Here is a 19,259-nt window from a genome sequence, read left to right as displayed (position 1 = left end):
TGGCGCTCGTGCATCCAAGCTATTGCCTTCAATGCATAGCTTCTTTTCCACCCCCCCGCTTGACAACTCACTGAAAGTGCTGGATTTATGCACCAATTTACCAGCTCGCGCATGCAATGCGCAGCTACTTACCCCCCAATCATCGGTGAACGAAACTGTGGCAGCTACAACCAGTGTACGACCAGTACGCGGTTATTACAGCTGATAATAATGATGATGATGATGTTTTCTATTCGTTGAACTGCAGTATGGAATCTTGTGCACGACACATTCCCACGTCGGAACTTCTGAACCCGTCATTGTTCGACCCCAGTGTTTGGTCTCCTAAATAAACCGAGTTGCGTGCAACAAACGGTTGGTTGTGGCTCGTTCCTGTGCCCAATTCCCAGTCCGTGGATGAAAGGCTCACTCAGAGCTCACCTGAATTCTCCGTTAACATCGGTTGAGCATGCACGAGTCGTAAATACAATGTATAAACAAGCTGGTGTCCAAGACTGGTGAGAATTCTGGACCTACGCCAACCTGATGAACTGCACGATTCGTCAAACGGAGGGGAGCAGGAAATCTGGAGAACTCTATATGCATTGAATCCAGGAGGATACTACAAGTAAACTTACATGGTAGACACTCGAACTCCCAGGATGGGTCGACGGTATGGGGCTGTTCTGATCGAAGTCCGTCCTTGTCATTGTGCCTATTGCAGAATGAGAACATAAACGAAAAAGTGACCGGTTACGAGACACACACCAGAACGGTAGCGCCCATGATATTACGAGAAATAATCGTCATCGTAGTTGAGGAATAAAACTTGAACAAATATGAGATATTCAGTGGACGGTAACAACCGGTTGTCCTGTAGATGAGGTTCGTGGATAGACGACAGTGATCGTAATCGGTATTGGTGACGGGGGCGATAAACAGAAAGCACCCAATGGTGGGTGAAATTATTACCGATCACAGTCACGTCAATGCCTCAGTACTGCACAAGAATGTCGTCCTTCTAAAGAAGGACATTCTGATCTAGATGCAATCATCAGCTGGTCACATGAACACATCAGTCCCTTCAAAGGCTTAAATTGTTACCGCGTTTTCTTTCCCTTTTTAACGTTACAAAGGCCTGCTTAGTAGCTTTACAGGACGCCGTCCCCCGGCGTCCCTATTACCCCAAACGCGGGATGTTTGGCGCATCAAGTAACCACAGTCGGTCATTCCACAAGGTCAATCAACCAATGACGCCAAACTCTGAACGCTTTCTGTCCCCCTAGGTCTCACCCATAAGTTCGTTGCTGTGTATGTCATTCCCCACTGAATTCACTTTCAAGTTGTTCCTACCCAAAAATTTCTCCCGGGAGATTACTGCTTTGTTGTCGGAGCCTCACAGCACATCTCTGGGGATAATAGAACCTCGAAGAACCTTTAGGTTAACTCTGTGATCAGTAAGTACCTTGAGGGTTAATCCAACTCCACCCGAAGAATTTCTATGACATCTCCTCTCTTCATGAAACGCTCCGAAAAGATACATGGATCTCCTGCACCACTTCAGCTACCAACCACTGCTGTTAGTTCTGTGATTATTTGACCAACCTCAATTGAGCACATGGAGACATTGCACCCCAACTACTTGTTCAAAGCGTACATTGAGGAATTCTTTAAACGTTTTCTTTTCTTTCCAAGATGAAAAAATTCTATCGTGCGTGTGATAATCATGCAATTTTGTGGGCTGACGTACCACTCCAGTCATTACTTGACTGGAAAACTTCAACTGCATACATCATGATCAGCATTTGAAGGGGATATGGTGGGTAAAGTGGTGTCAGACGGTAGGAGATTCGAAAACCGTTCAGCCGTAGCACATTTCGGTGCCTACCTGCCATGCCACCCGAAGGCTGGGATACTGCCAGGTTGCTCAAGCCTAGACGGAGGAAATCGAAAAGCAGAGGTCGGGTTCGAACCACGGACCTTCTGGTCAGTAAATTCGCGCTCTAACCACTTGGGCCACCTCGCCCATCTCAGAAAATGTTCAAAGCGATGGGATGAAAGCAGTGAGGTACATTGTCAGAGTCTGTGGAAAGTAGAAGGGACTGCGCACAAAGAAAATTGTGGAAAAGTTAAAAGCAGCCCCATCCACCAGTGGAGTAGGGAGTGGTTGGTTAAGGGCTATTCATGGGTTAGCAGAGAACCGCATCTGATGATTCAGTCATAACACCACATACAACTACAAGGACAGAAACTATGGAAGGCGAATCCAAACTGAAGTAAAGCTTCACAGAAACAAAAAGGGATAACCCAACTGAGCCCGACTCGCTAAAAGCTGGAAGATAGCATTGTACATCTGCAGAGACACACGAGCATCGGCTCTGCGACAGAGTGGGCTAATGGACTGCTGCTAAATATAAAGGTAGGAGAAAACTTTGTAGACAGAATAATCAGGACTGTCGAATTGAAGACATCCAATGAGCAACCAGACACACGAAAATGATCGCACAACGCTACTCAAATTCCAAGCAAACTAATCAAGTTACGTGAAAGCCTCCAGGAGATTAACCAGCGTTTCTACCCCACCTCAACGTGATGCTTCAGGGCTTTCTGGTGAATCCCTTTAGCTCACTTCTGTTCTGATAAGCAACTCATATCAGGGTACACGGTAACTTGACATCTGCGGAGTTTTACCTGACCACCCAACCTCATATATTGGATGATCGATATGTTTGGGGGTTTCAAGCACACGCGTGACACCCGTACACACCACAAGATCTCCTCAACCTGAGTAGGCTAGATCTAACTCATGTGATTGCGGGCACGAAAGCGTTACACATCTCAGCTGTGCGTTAATGCAACGGCGTCAAGGAAGATAACTTTGCTCCCTAAATGTACGGTGTGGCTTCGTATACATTGCTAGAGATGAAACAACCCTCTAGAAATGGGAACTTTCGAACTACACCTAGCATTCCGTTAGTATGAGCAGTTTTCACGTCAGATTCCTGTCAACCGAGCAATATCCGTTTGCACATGGAAAGAGAAGAGTACTGGACCGTGTTCTTGTGACTGTCAAAGATGTGTCGTGCAACCGAGACTTTAGCAGACGCTTACCTCAGATCTCACGATACATCACAGAGGATCACCAATGTTGAAGTTGATAGGAGAGAGGAACAGAGACACATTCGATATAATCTGAAGAGTGTGCGGCCACGGTGTAATGGTTGAGCTTTGAACCAACATGCGAAAAGAAAAATCTCTTCACGCAAATTTATTCATCAGTGCGACACAACATCATGCGCATTGATCAGGTACATAGGATGCATTGCACGCCTTAGAATGTATTATTCTCACGACAATATCGTCTTCAAAAAGCTCGGGAATTCCACATCTCAAGCTTAAAAACAATGCCACTCACGTGCCGACGGTACAAACAGTGAGGAAACACCCAGATTACAGGAGCTCTTAATGCCACATGTGTACCGGATCACACGTCACACGAGTGCAAACACACCCGAATCCTTGGAGTTTAGCTCGCTATTAGCGGTTTGCACGCAGCACAGTTTGTGATTCACCTAAAACCGCGGATAAAACATTGTTGACCGGTAGATCGCTCTCGGATGTCAGCCAATTCGTCACGTCCTTTCGCAATCATTTTGGGCGAGCACCCGATTCTATTCATTGCCCACTTCAAACACCCGGGGATTTTAGCGTTTCAAACCGGTGATCACCTAAACCACGGGAAACGAGATAGGCATATCCGGGGTATCAATGCCTTCTATACACAAACCTCATCTTCACAGTGGCTAGGAGGTTTCCGCAGACGAGATCACCCTATAACCACATGTGAATGCAGAAACTAGTTCCAGCTCCTAGTGTGCATGGGACGACTAGTTACGAAGAATTTCATGGCCCTAGGAAGCAAAAAAGCACAATAAAAGAAGACGAGCTAAATGGATAAATTGTGTGCACTGGAGCACGAAGTTCGGAGCAGATAACCCTAACTTGGCTTCATTCGGTCTGCCTTTGCAGCAATTTTCCACTTTATGGCAGTCGCCCCAAAAGCAAAGCAACACACACCCATCAGATCTGACTCGTGAGCACAAACCGACTTATTGGCTTAAAATGGAAAGAGTAAACGGCAGAGAATGAAGACGTTCTCAGATCGGATGGAAAAGTAGATATGTAACAGAGAATAAGAGAGCTTGCCTGTCCAACTGCCAAGTCGACGATGTGATGGCATAACAAGATTGCGAGGGACAGAGTTAGAACCCGGATGGAGAGGGACTGGAGCTTCGTGAGCTCTAACTGGTTGACGATGAGCATGTGGATGCTTGGGTGGAGGGGGAAGAAGAGGAGGAACAAACAAATCCACTAGATGACGTGTTAGCTTGTGTGAAGTCGGAGACGAGGTGGCACTTTTGACAAACTGTGGTTTCTCGTCGTTGTTACAGTGCAATACGGCGTTACCACTGATAGTTTTGATGGGCGAAGTTGAGGGTTGAACAGGAACTGGCTTGAGAACAGAAGCACTGGCAGGGTGCCTGGTCGATAGTGCGAAGCTGGATTCTGTAGACGTAGAGAACCCGCCCGAGGTTGGTGGCTCCAAACGCAACGAGAGTTTATAGTTCGCATCCTCAATAAATCGCTGCAGTTCCTCGATATATCTCTGGGATTCGAGATAAGCGATTACCTTTTCATCTATCGCGAAGGCTAAATTGTAAAGAAGAGTGGTGGATAGTACAGATTAAACCGACGAGAAATGGTTGTATTTGGCTTGACTAGTAAAACAACGGGGAATGAAAATGTGTAAAATTTATTCTTTGGCGCTGAAAAACGCCATGAGTTATGTGCTATCGTTTATGGTGCGAAACTTTACGTCTTACTCAGTCAGTGAGGCAGCCTTATGTAACCTGCTCAGTGAACGGTTCTATCCTGACTGTCCAATATACCTGAAGCCGATTTTAAACCACCAGACTGTTCAAACAATCAAGGAACTGGGTCGACCATGTGTACCCGCACTGATTACTGCATTTATAAGTCCCAATAAAGTGTTACACTGGCTTTGCACTGAGCTCACAACCTCAGATACAAAAGTATCCGCAAAGGAACAACGCTACAGCCACCCGGGGGTTCTACTGTCCGAAATATCCTCCTATCCGAGCTCTTGAACGTAAATAAGGTAGCCTCAGTCGCTCTAAAGTACGGTTGTTTCCCATCCATTCTGTGTATAAGTTTACTACATGTGCGCAAAACCCTAATTCAAGGACTGGATAATTCAAACTCGAGTTTGAAGCCGACCTATTCCGATGTTGCATACATCGATCTGCACCCAGACACATGTCAACCCTCTTGTCAATCAGCGTTCAGTCATGTCTTTTTTTAGGTTAATTCATTGTAAACAGGTGAGATTTCATTTTCGCACTATTCGCGGTGACGTCAGCCACCGGGACTTGTCCGATAGCAAAACACAAAAGTGCTGACGCTCTAGAAGTGTTCACCATAACATAGTGTGAGAATGACTACCACAGTTGGTCAGTCAGTCTTCGTTTTCCGTCATGTTCCGGGTTTGACGACGCGACCAGAGCTGAAGACAGATTTATACTGAAAACCTTACTGTCGGCAGATTCCTCAAACCACAAAATTCGGTGAAGGAAATTGACGCTTAGTCACATTTGGATTCACAAATTTGTGCGCTGTTTGATTTCCAAAGACGACCGTTAATTATTCTTGGAGGTTAACAAGCTTAATTTCAGATCTTCTGGTGGAGTTTAAAATATCCTCTCGAAATGTATCATTCAACAGATCGGCATTTCTCCCTGGAACTGCGGTCGACTCATGCTGTTTGAAAGCGTTGTCATAAGGGTTCGGTGTTGCGTAGTGACTGCACACACAGGCTCAAGAGAGATCAGTGGGGTCAACTCACTGACCGGAAGGTCCGTAGTTCCGACCCAACCTCTGCTTCTCGACTACTCCGGCATAAGCTTGGGTAACCTGACAATATGTCAGCCCTCAGGCCTCCATCGTGTGGTATGACAGTTACGCACAGAAAGCGTGTTACGGATGAACGATCATTATTCCCACTGCTGTAGGTCACCGAAAGTTGTCGATTGCCCGATTGGCAAGCTTGCAAGCGATTTGCCTCTTCCACCATGAAGTGAATACGTGCGCAAATGCAGGTGTGAATAGTTGTCGGAAAATGCAACGTGTGGATTGAGTGATCGGAAAACTGAGCGAACTGCTCAAAACTTGAAGATGCAGTGCACTAATTGGGATATACGATGATATGCTGGTTAGTTTCAACAAATGACAGAAGGGTTGGCACCACCAAGGGAAAGTGGATGCGGCTAACTCACATGAAACTGAGTCACATTCCAGGCAGTTAAAACGATGAAGCACAATGACTGGGGACAAACCACTATCGAACTGTAGGCAACAGAGAACCATTGCGAAATGCAGTCGTGTAAGACGTCTACAAAACATCCAGCACATCTAATCGCAATAAAAAAAACGGAGATGGATCAACATTCCAAGACGCACGTCGAGTGAACGATCGGAAACTTGCGTAAAGTCTGTGTCACCTCATAAAGGAATACCGTAAATTGATCAGAAGAATCCTCATGTAGTGAGAAAAAATACACATTCACCGTTGTTATGACGATGAAAGTGAGTTGCGCGTTCCCAAAGTGATTTGAGCGTAAATCTGGCTGCTTAATTTGATCCAGACCAGACCGCTTGTACTCTTAAATCATGGTGCCTGAGGCATGACAACACGCTTCGATGTAGAAAATCATGTTGCCCAGCGTGGGGACCATATTCACTGGTTATCTGGTCCGCCGATGAATCGAGTTGATGGAGCCCCATTCGAAATCACCTTTAAACACATCTCAAAAGGTGAACCGCCAATGCCATACGTTGTTTTCCGCGTGTAGTCGTTCATGGGACCCAGCACTCAACAGAACATGCAAACAATGATCCATGCAGGTGTGACAAGCTTCAACCTTGCAAAGCTAGAAAGCAAGTTAGCTAAACTTATCTAGTGCAACCTCAGCCATGTGAACCTGCGCAAAATGCGAACGCACGTGCTTTGGCAGGATCGAACCTAAGGGTTACCGGTTCATGTGACAAACAACCTCCTGGAACCCGGATAAGTTTGATCCAATTTCTAATGACTATCCGTCTGATATTGTCAACCAGAGGGTGAAAACATCACTAACCGCGGCGTTAATCGCCAACACCTTGGTGTGTTAATGGACGGCCACCGGCAACACTTGAGGGAGATGCGATGTCACAGTTAAACCTAAAAGAATGTACAGATGACGCCGGTAACTCGGTAATAAACAGATAACTGATGTCGGTGTCCATCGCTATGCCCACCCATCGTATTCCATGGAACTTAGATTGGCACCAACAGGTTGCATGGAGCACGAAATTCGGCCCAGCGCAAACTGTCTGGTGGTTTGACCGCTGTTGACGGGCAAATCCGATTCGGATGACAGCCATTCACTTAGAGTGTAGCTCACTCAAACCTTGTAAGCCCTTTTGAGCAGTGATTTTAACCATTCAACTGCAGGAAGCAGCAACACAACTTTCGCGGTTCGGCATCTAACCGCGGTAAAGTGCGGTCAGATAGCGATCGATGAAATGTATGGTGGTATAGTTTCAAGGTCCGTAACTGCAAGCTGCCTGGCACGTCAAGGTTACAGAATGCTCTCAACAAGGTGGCCGAAAAAGGTAAATAACTGGGTGTCTTCGAATTCCTGTGGAAAAGTACATCTTGGTTGCATGCACAACTATAAAGAACTTGTATATTCTGGTAGTTCATGGATTGTACTTCTAAAATAAAGACTGTTTGTACTTTCTGGTCCTCTCTCTTTGGTGGGGTAAACAGCAGTAATGACGCTGGCTCACACTGGAGGTGAAAGCGTCACAGTCTGGCCCAGTTGCTCCCGGAATTCCACATCTATTTTATACCTGCGTCCCATTAAGACAGAGGAATTCGAGAAGTGCATCGAAAGGACTTTCAGCGAAATGGAACCATCTAGGGTTAATGGGTGAGAGGGGGTGCAGGAACAGTTACAAAAAGTACTCACGCAGGAATGTCTTGATACTACGACTGATGAAGTGTGAAAAAGAGAAAGGCAAGTGATTTATGCGTAAGGTAGCCACACAGAATGACGCGTAGAACGTAGAATCTTGACAGTCACTTTTGAATGCGTTTGAATCAAGTCGATTGGACGCCTAAACAAGAACCTTGAGGAGCTGAAGATGTCTCCTCGAATGGTGACGAAACGTTTGCAAATCAATTGCCAAGCTCGGCGAATAAATCAACAGCCACCTGATCAATTACCATGTGATTACACTCTTCGAGAGTCAGTCACAGGTGGGATATGAAACACCCATGAAACCGTGGCACCCAATAGTAGATGAACATAAGTGATATAACTCCAAAATCAAACCATGGCCATGTTCTGGAGGGTTTCACACTTTTATAATGCTTCCGAATGGTCAACAGAACCCGCGCAATTCGAACATGGGGTATTCATCGTTCCAACATGCTGACAAAGTGGAAAGGCTTGAGTTCCCCTATGAATCAATAAAAATACCGGATGAAAGGACCGACCACGTAGGAAAAAAAAATTGTAAAGGCTCTGGTGAATGCCGCCCGAAAGTGAGCGAGTGAGCAAACTATTACAATCGGAACCCTCCGCTCTAGTTCGGGGTTTTGTCTGTCCAACCGGTATCAGTTGATTAGCATACACAAGCACACTAGTCGGATGCGCCAACAGTGATTAGCATAAGCTTCCTGACTCAGTAAGATCACACACAGCTTACGGATGTGTTTCAGTGACCGGCAAATTGACGGACACTTACGGTAGTGAGATTGTTGAAAGTTGGCGATTGTACGGAGCACATTGTTGATTCGGTCTTGCTTGACCTGCTGACTCCATACGGTCGAGGAGTTTTGATGCTGAGCTGCAGCTGAGGCAGCCACATCAATGTAGGTGAGATCGCTGAGGTAAACACCTGAGTGACAACGGACAGAAGAGGGAGAACAAAGGGACGAATGAATGACGGAACTAACACAGTACAGACAAACGTACAACAGATCTCCGCTTGAGGGAAAAGCCAGAAATTAACGGAATGGATACTTCGGAGAAGGTATATGTAAACTATTCTCACAGTTAAATCCACAAAAAAGAAATTTGACCTTGTCTAAAAGCTCTCAAGATTTCCATTATGATCGAATAAACATCAGTTATGATTGCAGCTCTGGATCAAGTAAGGGACAGGGTGCATTGAACCCAGTGAATAATAGCATGTAAGTACTATAAACACACTTGTGTCTTTGAATCCTTCCTTGGGATCCGTCAGATGGTCATCGCTGGTTCAAGGTCAAAAACATTGTACACTAGTTGTTCACTTTTCAGAATGAAAGTTACATTTGGACTTGCACGAACTCTGTAGTCAGCGTTCATTTGCAAATCAATTTGTTTTTCACGAGAGACTGAACTGAATCTCTCGTTTATAATGTTCTACAACTGAATGTTTCAGTTGGCACGATATTCGAGATATCGCAGTATATTTTCATAAAGGAAACTACTCACAAGGTTGCTGAAAACTGTTCGACAGCCTACGACCGGTTTCGCACTTCTTGTGGCTCTCGCCTAAATGTGCTGTATAAGCCTCGATAGACGAGTCTTTTTAGCCGTCAAAACTAAATTGATAGGCGAGTGAAATTTTAGAGAATGGTACGATTATTTACTGTAAGCGGAGTAGCACCTGTGTACCGCATGACCGGCTGTTGTAGATCGTAGGGGAGTCCTCACGGGATTGCGACAATCACCATGGCAATTGAGAGTGATCGTCAGTGTGTATTCCGTATGGATTTATGCACTTGGCGCGATCAATCAACTCCATTCATGTTGTTTGACAGCTACATAATGTGCAGCCTTGAGGCAATAGGTTATAAAGCGGGAGCAGCTTTGAACTTCCAGTGAACCGAGATGAGCGGGCTGATCTCGAAAATCAAACTCGTATAAGTCTAAACCGAACCGCCACAGTGCCTCCGTTTATCATCTCAAGCATGACGCCGTACTGAACGTTTTCCTAGAAAATAGAACATAAGGCTGACGGAAACTCGTGGCCTCCGCCTACCTGATGAGTCCCAAGAAGGGCGAAATCGGTCGTGGGCCGTCGAAGAGTTTTCAGCAACCTTGTGAGTAGTTTACTTTCAGTGTTGTCAAACAACGATCGATCGTAGATTGATTATTCTACCACAGAAAGCAGCAACCTGGCTGTGTTTTATTAAAGTTGACTCAACCTGGGCTTGTCGAAGACAAAATTGGACGTCTGGTGGAGGAACGTTTGCTACCTAACACAAACCGAGTGTTGCACGAATAAGATTGCCTGACGGTTCATTCATCATGTGTGACATGGTGGAAAGTTCAACAGATGAATAAACCTCGGACCTTATACATGATTATCCTATTCGGGTTTCCTGGTCATTTCCACAGCCACGAATGCTGACCGAACCAGAACCTTTCCAGAATTTGGATTCAGACGATGTTTTGTTAAAATGTACGAAAAGCGCACATACTAGCTTTCGTGTCCTCCAGCTTTTGACCGCTGTACCACAGCTATCAGACCATCAATTGTACACAATGTACCAAGGTTCCAGTTGCTACAGTTTCGACCACCGGAAATGGGAAACAGGGGGAGATTCACCAAGCATTTGAAGTGATATATAGCTCGCAGGGTGTATTGATCTGAGGGATCGAGAAACTGGACAGCTAAACATTTATGGCGACAGCCTTGATGCAGGAGCGCCACTGGCTGCAAGCTTCAACTGTGTCATCCAGGGAGGCAACGCTGTCAAGCCAACTCAGTTTACTGGTTCGTCTTTTAGTACTTCGTTGCAAGGTCATAGAAGGTCCACTGCTTGCTCGCTTCCACTTAGAAGAGGATTGGGCTAAAACAGCTGTGCGAAGAGGAGGGTCCTCTAGTATGCGGAACACACATCCTTACCAGCGTGAACTTTGATGCACCAGTAACTCACCCATCGTGGGAGAGTTCCTTTTCCCTAATACCATCTCACGTACCTCAGCATTGTTAATCTGATGCTCCGATCAATGCTTCGGAGACACCTATGATCGAATACTGACAGCAATCGTAAGTCCTGTGCGTGTAGGGGCCACGTTTCCGATTCATCAAGCAGCATAGATCGCATCGCTACCCTTGATGGACAAACTGACGTCACACCAGCGCCATAACTGTCGATTGTTCGCAAAAGATGCCCCGATCCTTCCGATTCGAGAAGTAATCTCGTCTCCAGCAAGTTCACCGAAACTTATACAACCGTCCACTCCGGTTGGCTGGTCTAGAAGCAATAGATTTAGGTTTGATTCGCGGCAGAATTATTGAGGTTATCCTGGCCTAAAAATTTACTCACACAGATACAGCGTGTCGAGGAATATCATAAAAGGGAGATTCAATCAAAAACCAAATTGGTATGCAAATCCGTGCATTTGTCAAAACATGCGCGTAGTTGTGAGACAGGCAGCTGTTTGTCACATACACAAACAACACTTCGTACCTGTCCACTTTGTGAGTAAGCAAGTATACTTACTCCGTTAGGACGAGTAGGTTGATTGTGAAGAATGATGCAAATGCATACACAATAGAGGCGCACTTTGTGGCGACCTGAAGTAATCGGAGAGAGAACAAGCCAGAACTATTACCATAACAACCAGGCGCGACCATCACCGCTATCCGGAAACATGGTTACATTTGTACGGATACAGAGGCATTATTCAACACCACGGATCGATCAATCATCGCGACCATGGCGATGGAAGCGAAAGTAAAAAGGAAACAAAATTACAGGCTGTTAGACGGTCCAATTAGATGAGAGGACTAAAATTGGGAAATAAAGTATCATTTTGAACATGACGTCCAGAAGTCCATTCCATTGACAAAAGCCGCTAGGTGAGGGCTACTAACAGTCTTGTGCCAACTCAAAATAGCCAGGAAAAATTGGGATACTGTCACCGTTGAAATTGATGTACAAACGCACATTGGGTCGAGCCGGTCGACGAAAATGGATGAATGATTAGATCACACAGAGACGGTGGATATAAATCACATTCGGTAAAAATCAAGGATTTTGTTTGTGTAAGGTTGTATATTGCTCAAGTTTCCGCGGGGCGAAATATACATACCTCTCAAATTTAAATTCAAAACGATATAAGACCATGTATTTTTGTAACCTGAGTGGTTTTGCTGTTTTTGGTGTTCGAAATCAGTTACAGGGGGCCGAGATGGCCCAAGTGGTTAGAGCGCGAATTTACTGACCGAAAGGTCCGTAGTTCGAACCCGACCTCTGCGTCTCGACTCCCCCTGTTTGGCTTGGGCAACCTGACAGTAACCTAGCCCTCGTGCAACCTTCGGGTGGCATGGCAGTTAGGCACCGAAAGGGTGCTAGAACTGAACGGTTTTTTTCAGGTTGGCGAACCAGTCAGGTGAGTTATTACCAATTAACCACCGCCCGGATTATCGACCGATAAACATATCCATACAACCAATCAAGCCCATAGGTCCAGCACACCTGTTCAGACACAGCATATTTGCACTCATATTTGTCCAAAAAGCTGTGGTGAACGTTGAAAACATTAAAAGATCAAAAGTCTATGAATTTGATGTTGTTTGTCCAGTACTCACAAAAGACTGAAATGAACAGGGAACTGTGCTTAGCACATGACACAATGCGGCTGGCAAGAAAGATTGTTTGGTTCCAAAAGTGAATGTCTTCTGGCAACTTAATATTCCCCCCCCCCATTATTGGAACTTCTCGGTTTAAGGTAACAGTTCCCTTGGGCTCAGAGAGCCACTGCTTCGAAAAAAAGCATACATATGCCCGACTTCAGTCTTATGGATGTATCCGGAATAACTGTGGTCTGTTTGAACTCGAACACTCACGCGTACCTACTTATAATTGAACCTAGTAATAATCCAGGTATTCTCGACAAATCAACAACAGCTCAGTTGAGTGCCACACAAAGCTTATCCAGAATAATAGTGCAAGAAGGAAAGACCTTCGCCGCGAAGTCATTTACTAACGAACACCAACCAAACAGTTGCAAACTATTGGACAGGAAACTGATCATCTTCACGCGTGTTTTTGAACTTTTGCGAGCATTTATTGACCACCACGCAATTGTAAGCGAACGCTGCAAACCAGTTCGACAAGTTCCGTAATGAAGACCACCTTCCATTAAACGCCAAACGGAGTTACGAGAAAACCACATACTACTCACATGCCTCGTCAGTAGATTCGCCATTACGCTGGTACCACAAGTGATTTTAAAAAAAGAATTTAGGGGAAAACATGTATGGTAACAGAATGCGCGAACATACGTCTGCTGGAGTGCAATGCTGTTCACATGCTGAGATTCAACCGATGACGAACAGTGTACTAATGAATAATAATAATAATAATAATAATAATAATAATAAATAGTAAATAGTATGCTGACAAAACTCGTTGGTTCACAGAGTATCACACATCAGGACTGTTTGTGGCGCATAAGTGATATCAAAGCGTGTAAAGTCGATTGGGTGTGACGCATTCATGAAACACATTTCTCGTCCAACACAGTCAGGAAGGAAATTCAAATTTGAATAAAAAGTCAAATAAAGTATGGAAATAAGCCATCCAAATGAGAAAACGCGTGGACAAAATACCGAGTGATTTCAACTAACCTAGATAGGGGATGCACGGTAATCGCGCATTATCCACAGCCGTGCGTAAATTGGTATAATTCTGATCCTGTGAGAATAACTCAACCAATTTCCGAAAAGTCGAGCGGTCACGTGATGACAAGGCAGCCCATGTGGCAGAGAGTCGATGAACGCATTGGACCTGCAGTCCAGAAATGATGGCCATACCGGAGCCGTAGTTGTTCATATCGACCAGTTTCTTCATTCCGAAGACGTCGGGCAACGTGTCAAAAAGTGGGAGATAGTGGGACTTGGTAAGTGTACTGAAAGTAATCACGGCCAACTACCAAAAAAACAGTCAGTTGTTATGGCAGATTTGAGAGTTGCGTCGGTTATGCTAACCAGGCCATAAAAATAGTGTGATCCTGTGCTACAAAAGTGTTACAGATCGTGAAACGTGTTGCCCCACTATTGTGTGCCGAGGAGTATGTTTGCTAGCTTGGGGGCGAGATGGCCCAAGTGGTTAAGAGCGCGAATTTAATGACCGAAAGGTCCGTGGTTCGAACCCGAGTTATGCCTCTCGACTTCCTCTGTCTAGGTTTGAGCAACCTGGCAGCTAGGCACCGAAAGGGTGCTACAGCTGAACGGTTCCAAGTAGAACCACCAACAACCGTGTGAGCAAAGCAAGTGTGTTTGTATGGCACTTTTACGAGTGGATACGAGTATTATGCTGGTTTGTCCTAACTTGTCTTTCAGTTCACAGAGGATATTGAAAACCTGCCGCCCGTTCCACAAAGCCAGGGCAAATTGTGTCGGTTTTGGTGTTTCTAAAGAGGTCACGGCAGCATGAAAAAATCGTTCAGCAGTAACAACCTTTCGGTGCCTAGCTGCTATGTCACCCGAGGGAAGCACGGGGGCTGGAATACTGCCAGGTTGCCCAACCCTAGACAGGTCGAGAGGCAGCTGTCGGGTTCGAACCACGGACCACCTTCCGATCGGTAAATTCGCGCTCTAACCAATTGAGCCATCTCGCCCCTCACAGCAACATGTCATCTGGCGATTCGCTCATTTGTTGACAAAGATATCTGCTTGGTTTACCATAATCCTCAAAACCAATACGTGACAAATTTTCAGTAGACACCCGAAATTTAGTTGCAGGAGATTGTTGATCATCTTAAAACCGAGGAGCTATGTGATGCTTCCGTTGTTCTCCTCTGTTTCACTCGAGCATGCGGTGCTAAAGTCTGGGTGAATAAACACCTGCCACCTATCCGTCTATTTTTCACGCACGCTGGATACATCATGGTCTGCGGGTTGTACAAGCTTCGAACGGACATTGCCACTACCAATAAACATTCAACCAGCGACTGTAATCATGCAATAGGTCTAATTTCTGTGTTTCATGGAACAGGGGAGCTGTGAGCCGGTATTGTAACACGGATACTGAAGACGTGTGTTCAACTGATGTTCCGCTGATCGAACACAGGAGTTGGATCAACAAAGTTGCATCACCAGGTGAGGAACTACCTACTCAAGAAGGAAAGCAGTAATCCTGTCGTGATCATTTGTTGCTTATAAGCAGCATACAGATTGTACGTTAAATCTGGTATTGCCTGGGTGGATTCAAGGAAGAACTGGGACACATATTCTTGAAAGCCACATGGCATGTCTTGATTGGTTGAGCAACGATCAAAGAAGTCAATCAATACGAGAAGCAATATGTGAAGCATGCCGTCGAAATCGTATTGGACTGCCTCATTGCTAAAAAGAAAACGAAACTAAAAAATGTAAAGCGGCCGCTGCGAAAGGGAGTTGAACATTTCAGTCCGAAACACGACGTCCCCAAGTGCTCCTCGCTTATCAAGCTCAATAACTGCCTGATAAAATGGAAAGAAGTGAACAAGAGACAAAGCAACCGTAGTAGACTTCACCTGCCCGATTAGACCCGGAAATTTAGTGAATACACACGGTCAGAAATGCCAAAACTCACCCAAATTCATGAGTTGGTAAATGTCACAATCAGTCAAGTGTTGGTAATTTTACGTCAAAAGTTCGAGGCTGGACAACCAGAGGCAGATTTACTTAGCAGCGCATGAAAGTGTTGAACTGCACATCGCGTCTCCAAGATCATCCATACAGTTCAGTTTTTCAGCTCAGAAACCGTGCACCGCAAGGCTTTTGCCTTCCAACCAAATCAATTTCGGTTCCAGTTGCGAATGCCTCATGTTGACCATAGACCCAGTCATTCGGCATCCGACTTAATGAAGTCGGTTCGGCCGGTTTGGCCTCTGTTGAAACAGTGTGCGACTATCGCATTCCAACGAAGGTAGTAGCTACACATACCATATGGAGAGGAAAAGCGGGCGAGCATGACGGGTATTCTAGCATAGGTGTCATTCTCTGTCTGTCCGATTACAATATAACTGAGTGAACGAAACTGATTGTATTGCAAATCAATTTGGTTTTCACGGGAGACTCAATTGAATCTCTCGTTCATGATGTCCTCCAACTGAATGTGCAGTTTGGGTTCAAGTAGATCATAAGGTTGATGGAAACTCGGGGACTGCGCCTACTTGATGAGCCCCAAGAAGGGCGAAACCGGTCGTGGGCTGTCGAAGAGTTTTCAGCAACCATGTGAGTAGTTTCCTTTGTGAAACTGATTGTACTTAGTGGTGAGTCCAATTCCCACAGCACCGATAACCGAAGATGGCCTACACAACATTGCATCTGCCTTAACTACGAATAACGTGAACGTTTCCTACGGACGAAGTTTCACAGCTGCCTGAAGGTAAAACATTTATTACTGGTCCAGAAATTCTTCCCAGAGAAATCATCTACTTGCCACAAGACCGCTGTTGACTGGAAGAATTTCCTTCGCGCATGACGGCTTCTGCACACTCCAACAGTTATCGGCGGCTCAGGTCTGCATGTCGTGATCGATGAAACGCTAATATCTCGCCGTAAAAACCACACAGGACGAGTCCTTCACCAACAGTGGATTTTCGGAGAGATCTGCCGGGAAACTAAAGAGGCGTTCATGTATGCAGTGCCAAATCGAACTGCGGCCACTTGGATGGACACAATCCGGGCCTGTATCGCTCCTGGCTCAATCATTATCTCCGATTTTTGGGCATCATACCAAGGAATTGAAACGATGATTGACATGAATTCTACTCATAAAACAGTTAATCATTGCGAAAACTTTGTGGATCCAACGACTGGGGCTCAAACACACTAACGCGGCACACACCGATCTTCAGCGGACAGCTACTTGTGTGAGTTTGTTTGTAGGCAAAGGTACCGAAAAACGGACCTTTGCATGCAAATTATTAATGACGTTCCAAGTTAACCCTCCTCAATAAAAACTAAAAGTACAGTTTCATATCCTCTTTTTTCTAATATTTTTGGGTGGCGGGGGTTAATTTTTTGGCGGAGCTTATCTGGAAAAGATCCGGTTTTAATCAGCCTTAGTGAACATGCGACGGAATGTTTTTTCTAGTCTGGAGTACATACGTCAGTCATCCAATACTTTCGCATATTAACACAACATGGTGGAATGTGTACATTGGTCATCGGTTCCTGTTAGAGGACTACAAGCTAAACTCGAACTTATCACGGACGAGTGTTCGAAAACAGGGATGAAATCAGTGTAAACTATTCGCAGCTTGGCGAATACCGAGTTATCGCCCGTTTGTTTCACATGTAGCACTCCCGTTATCAGGAAGGTCAGATTCCTGAAAGTAACCTCAGAACGCCCGGAACCTACTGAGACCCTAAAAATCCACCAAAATCTCAATAAGGAATCCGGCAAGCATTCAGGCCAGTCAATCATCCAATCAGTTCAGCAAAAGCTGATGAGTGTTCATGCACGCCATAGAAGCACGACCGAATATGATCAGCGTTCAGACATTCTATAGAGGCACGATCGATGTTGATGGGTGCTCACATCAGACAGCCTGGATCAATATCAGAAAGTCTCCTTTAAATAACGTGGAGCCGTTGTAACTTTTGCTCTCGCATTCGCACGCACTCACTCACTTGTGTTCCCTGCTGAGTCATTTTCCCGGCACTAGGCATTGGAGCGGGTTAGCAGCAGATACCACAGATTGGCGGATCAGCAGATATAACACCCATTCATCGACTTTTTGTGCCCCAATCCATTTTCCGTCTACTGTGCATAGTGTTGTGGCTCATTGCATACCCGCACTCGTGTCCACTCACACACACAAACACACACACACACAAACGAAAAATGGCAAGCGCACACGCATACATGCGCTAGCAAGCTCAATCTGATTACCGCTCAATTTTGAACTCTGTTTTCAATCGATCGAAGTTCGGTATGATCTGAACAATAGTCTCAACCGCACATGTTCGGCTGCTAGATGCAAGCAATAAACCCCCCGAGGTGATAATTCGGTTTCTAGATAGTCTAACCGTGGAGATCAGATGTGCGAATGGGTCGTGTTCTTATACGCAATGAACGCGCACATCGGTTGCTGCAAGTATATTTCGGTTAAATCAGTAGTCCTACGTTGGTCTAAAGTCTTCCATGTGTCCCAGCTCAATCTTGTTTCATTCCGTGCTGCAACTGTGACATGCCTTGAAGAATGATGCGTTTATTCGGGGATATTGATATCCCCAACAGTTTCTTCCTGGCGTAAAACTAAAATCGATCATTACAACATAGATAAGCCCAGCGAATGCAATGCTTTGCGACCTACCATTCCAGGATGCTCGGACATTTAAGCAGTCTCTTGAACTACAACTGGGAGGTAGAATCATGGGATAGAGGATTCGATTGGCTCCGGGTGAGACAATGCTCTGCTCTTGGGAGGAACTCAGAATTTACTGGGATCTTCAACACACCTATGGAAGTGTACTTCGCACACCAGGAGCTGAACAAGTGCTAGGCCCTGTAACCCAGAGAACCATTTCCATTCTCAGATATCACCTCTTCGACGAGGAATTGCACTGAAAATTTTCGAATCGACGTGGGGTGTATTTTCCACTGGAAGAGTTCCTCAAAGAAAGGTGTAACGCAATGAGAAGCCTTGAAACAATTCTCAGGAGCCATCCACATCTTCCCAAGGCAAAATAATTGTGGAACCACAAAGAGAGACCGTCTCCTGCGTTTTATTTCTTATGCAGCATGTTTCCCGAGAAGAGAACAGCATTTCTATTCTCAGATATCACCTCTTCGACGAGGAATTGCACTGAAAATTTTCGAATCGACGTGGGGTGTATTTTCCACTGGAAGAGTTCCTCAAAGAAAGGTGTAACGCAATGAGAAGCCTTGAAACAATTCTCAGGAGCCATCCACATCTTCCCAAGGCAAAATAATTGTGGAACCACAAAGAGAGACCGTCTCCTGCGTTTTATTTCTTATGCAGCATGTTTCCCGAGAAGAGAACAGGTCTTCATAGCGACGAAACCAAGCATCAAACGTTATGCCAGCTGAGGGTTCATAGCAAAACTCGTTGATACTGCCAGCGATTCCATCAACCGACTGTGGGACGCTCGACGCAGCCGGTGAAGCCAAAGATGTAGGTGATAGTCGCTCC

The 19,259-nt window shown here is 45.4% G+C and overlaps 1 protein-coding gene across 1 annotated transcript in view; it reads right to left on the bottom strand.

Moving 5' to 3' along the window:
* T265_01074 (hypothetical protein) overlaps positions 1–19,259 on the bottom strand; it is a gene marked incomplete at both ends in the record, with an annotated part of 55,909 nt that overhangs the window by 13,910 nt on the left and 22,740 nt on the right. The window contains 4 exons of the mRNA XM_009165017.1: positions 618–694; positions 4,186–4,689; positions 8,851–9,003; positions 13,738–13,954. Of these exons, the coding sequence (XP_009163281.1) occupies positions 618–694; positions 4,186–4,689; positions 8,851–9,003; positions 13,738–13,954 (951 nt within the window). The remainder of the gene's footprint in view (positions 1–617; positions 695–4,185; positions 4,690–8,850; positions 9,004–13,737; positions 13,955–19,259) is intronic.

The sequence above is a fragment of the Opisthorchis viverrini genome (genome assembly GCF_000715545.1).
Source record: "Opisthorchis viverrini unplaced genomic scaffold opera_v5_11, whole genome shotgun sequence".
In the NCBI taxonomy this organism is placed as follows: Eukaryota; Metazoa; Platyhelminthes; class Trematoda; order Opisthorchiida; family Opisthorchiidae; genus Opisthorchis; species Opisthorchis viverrini.
Note: the sequence above shows the minus strand (reverse complement) of the source record. Positions and strands in the feature narration are given on the sequence as shown.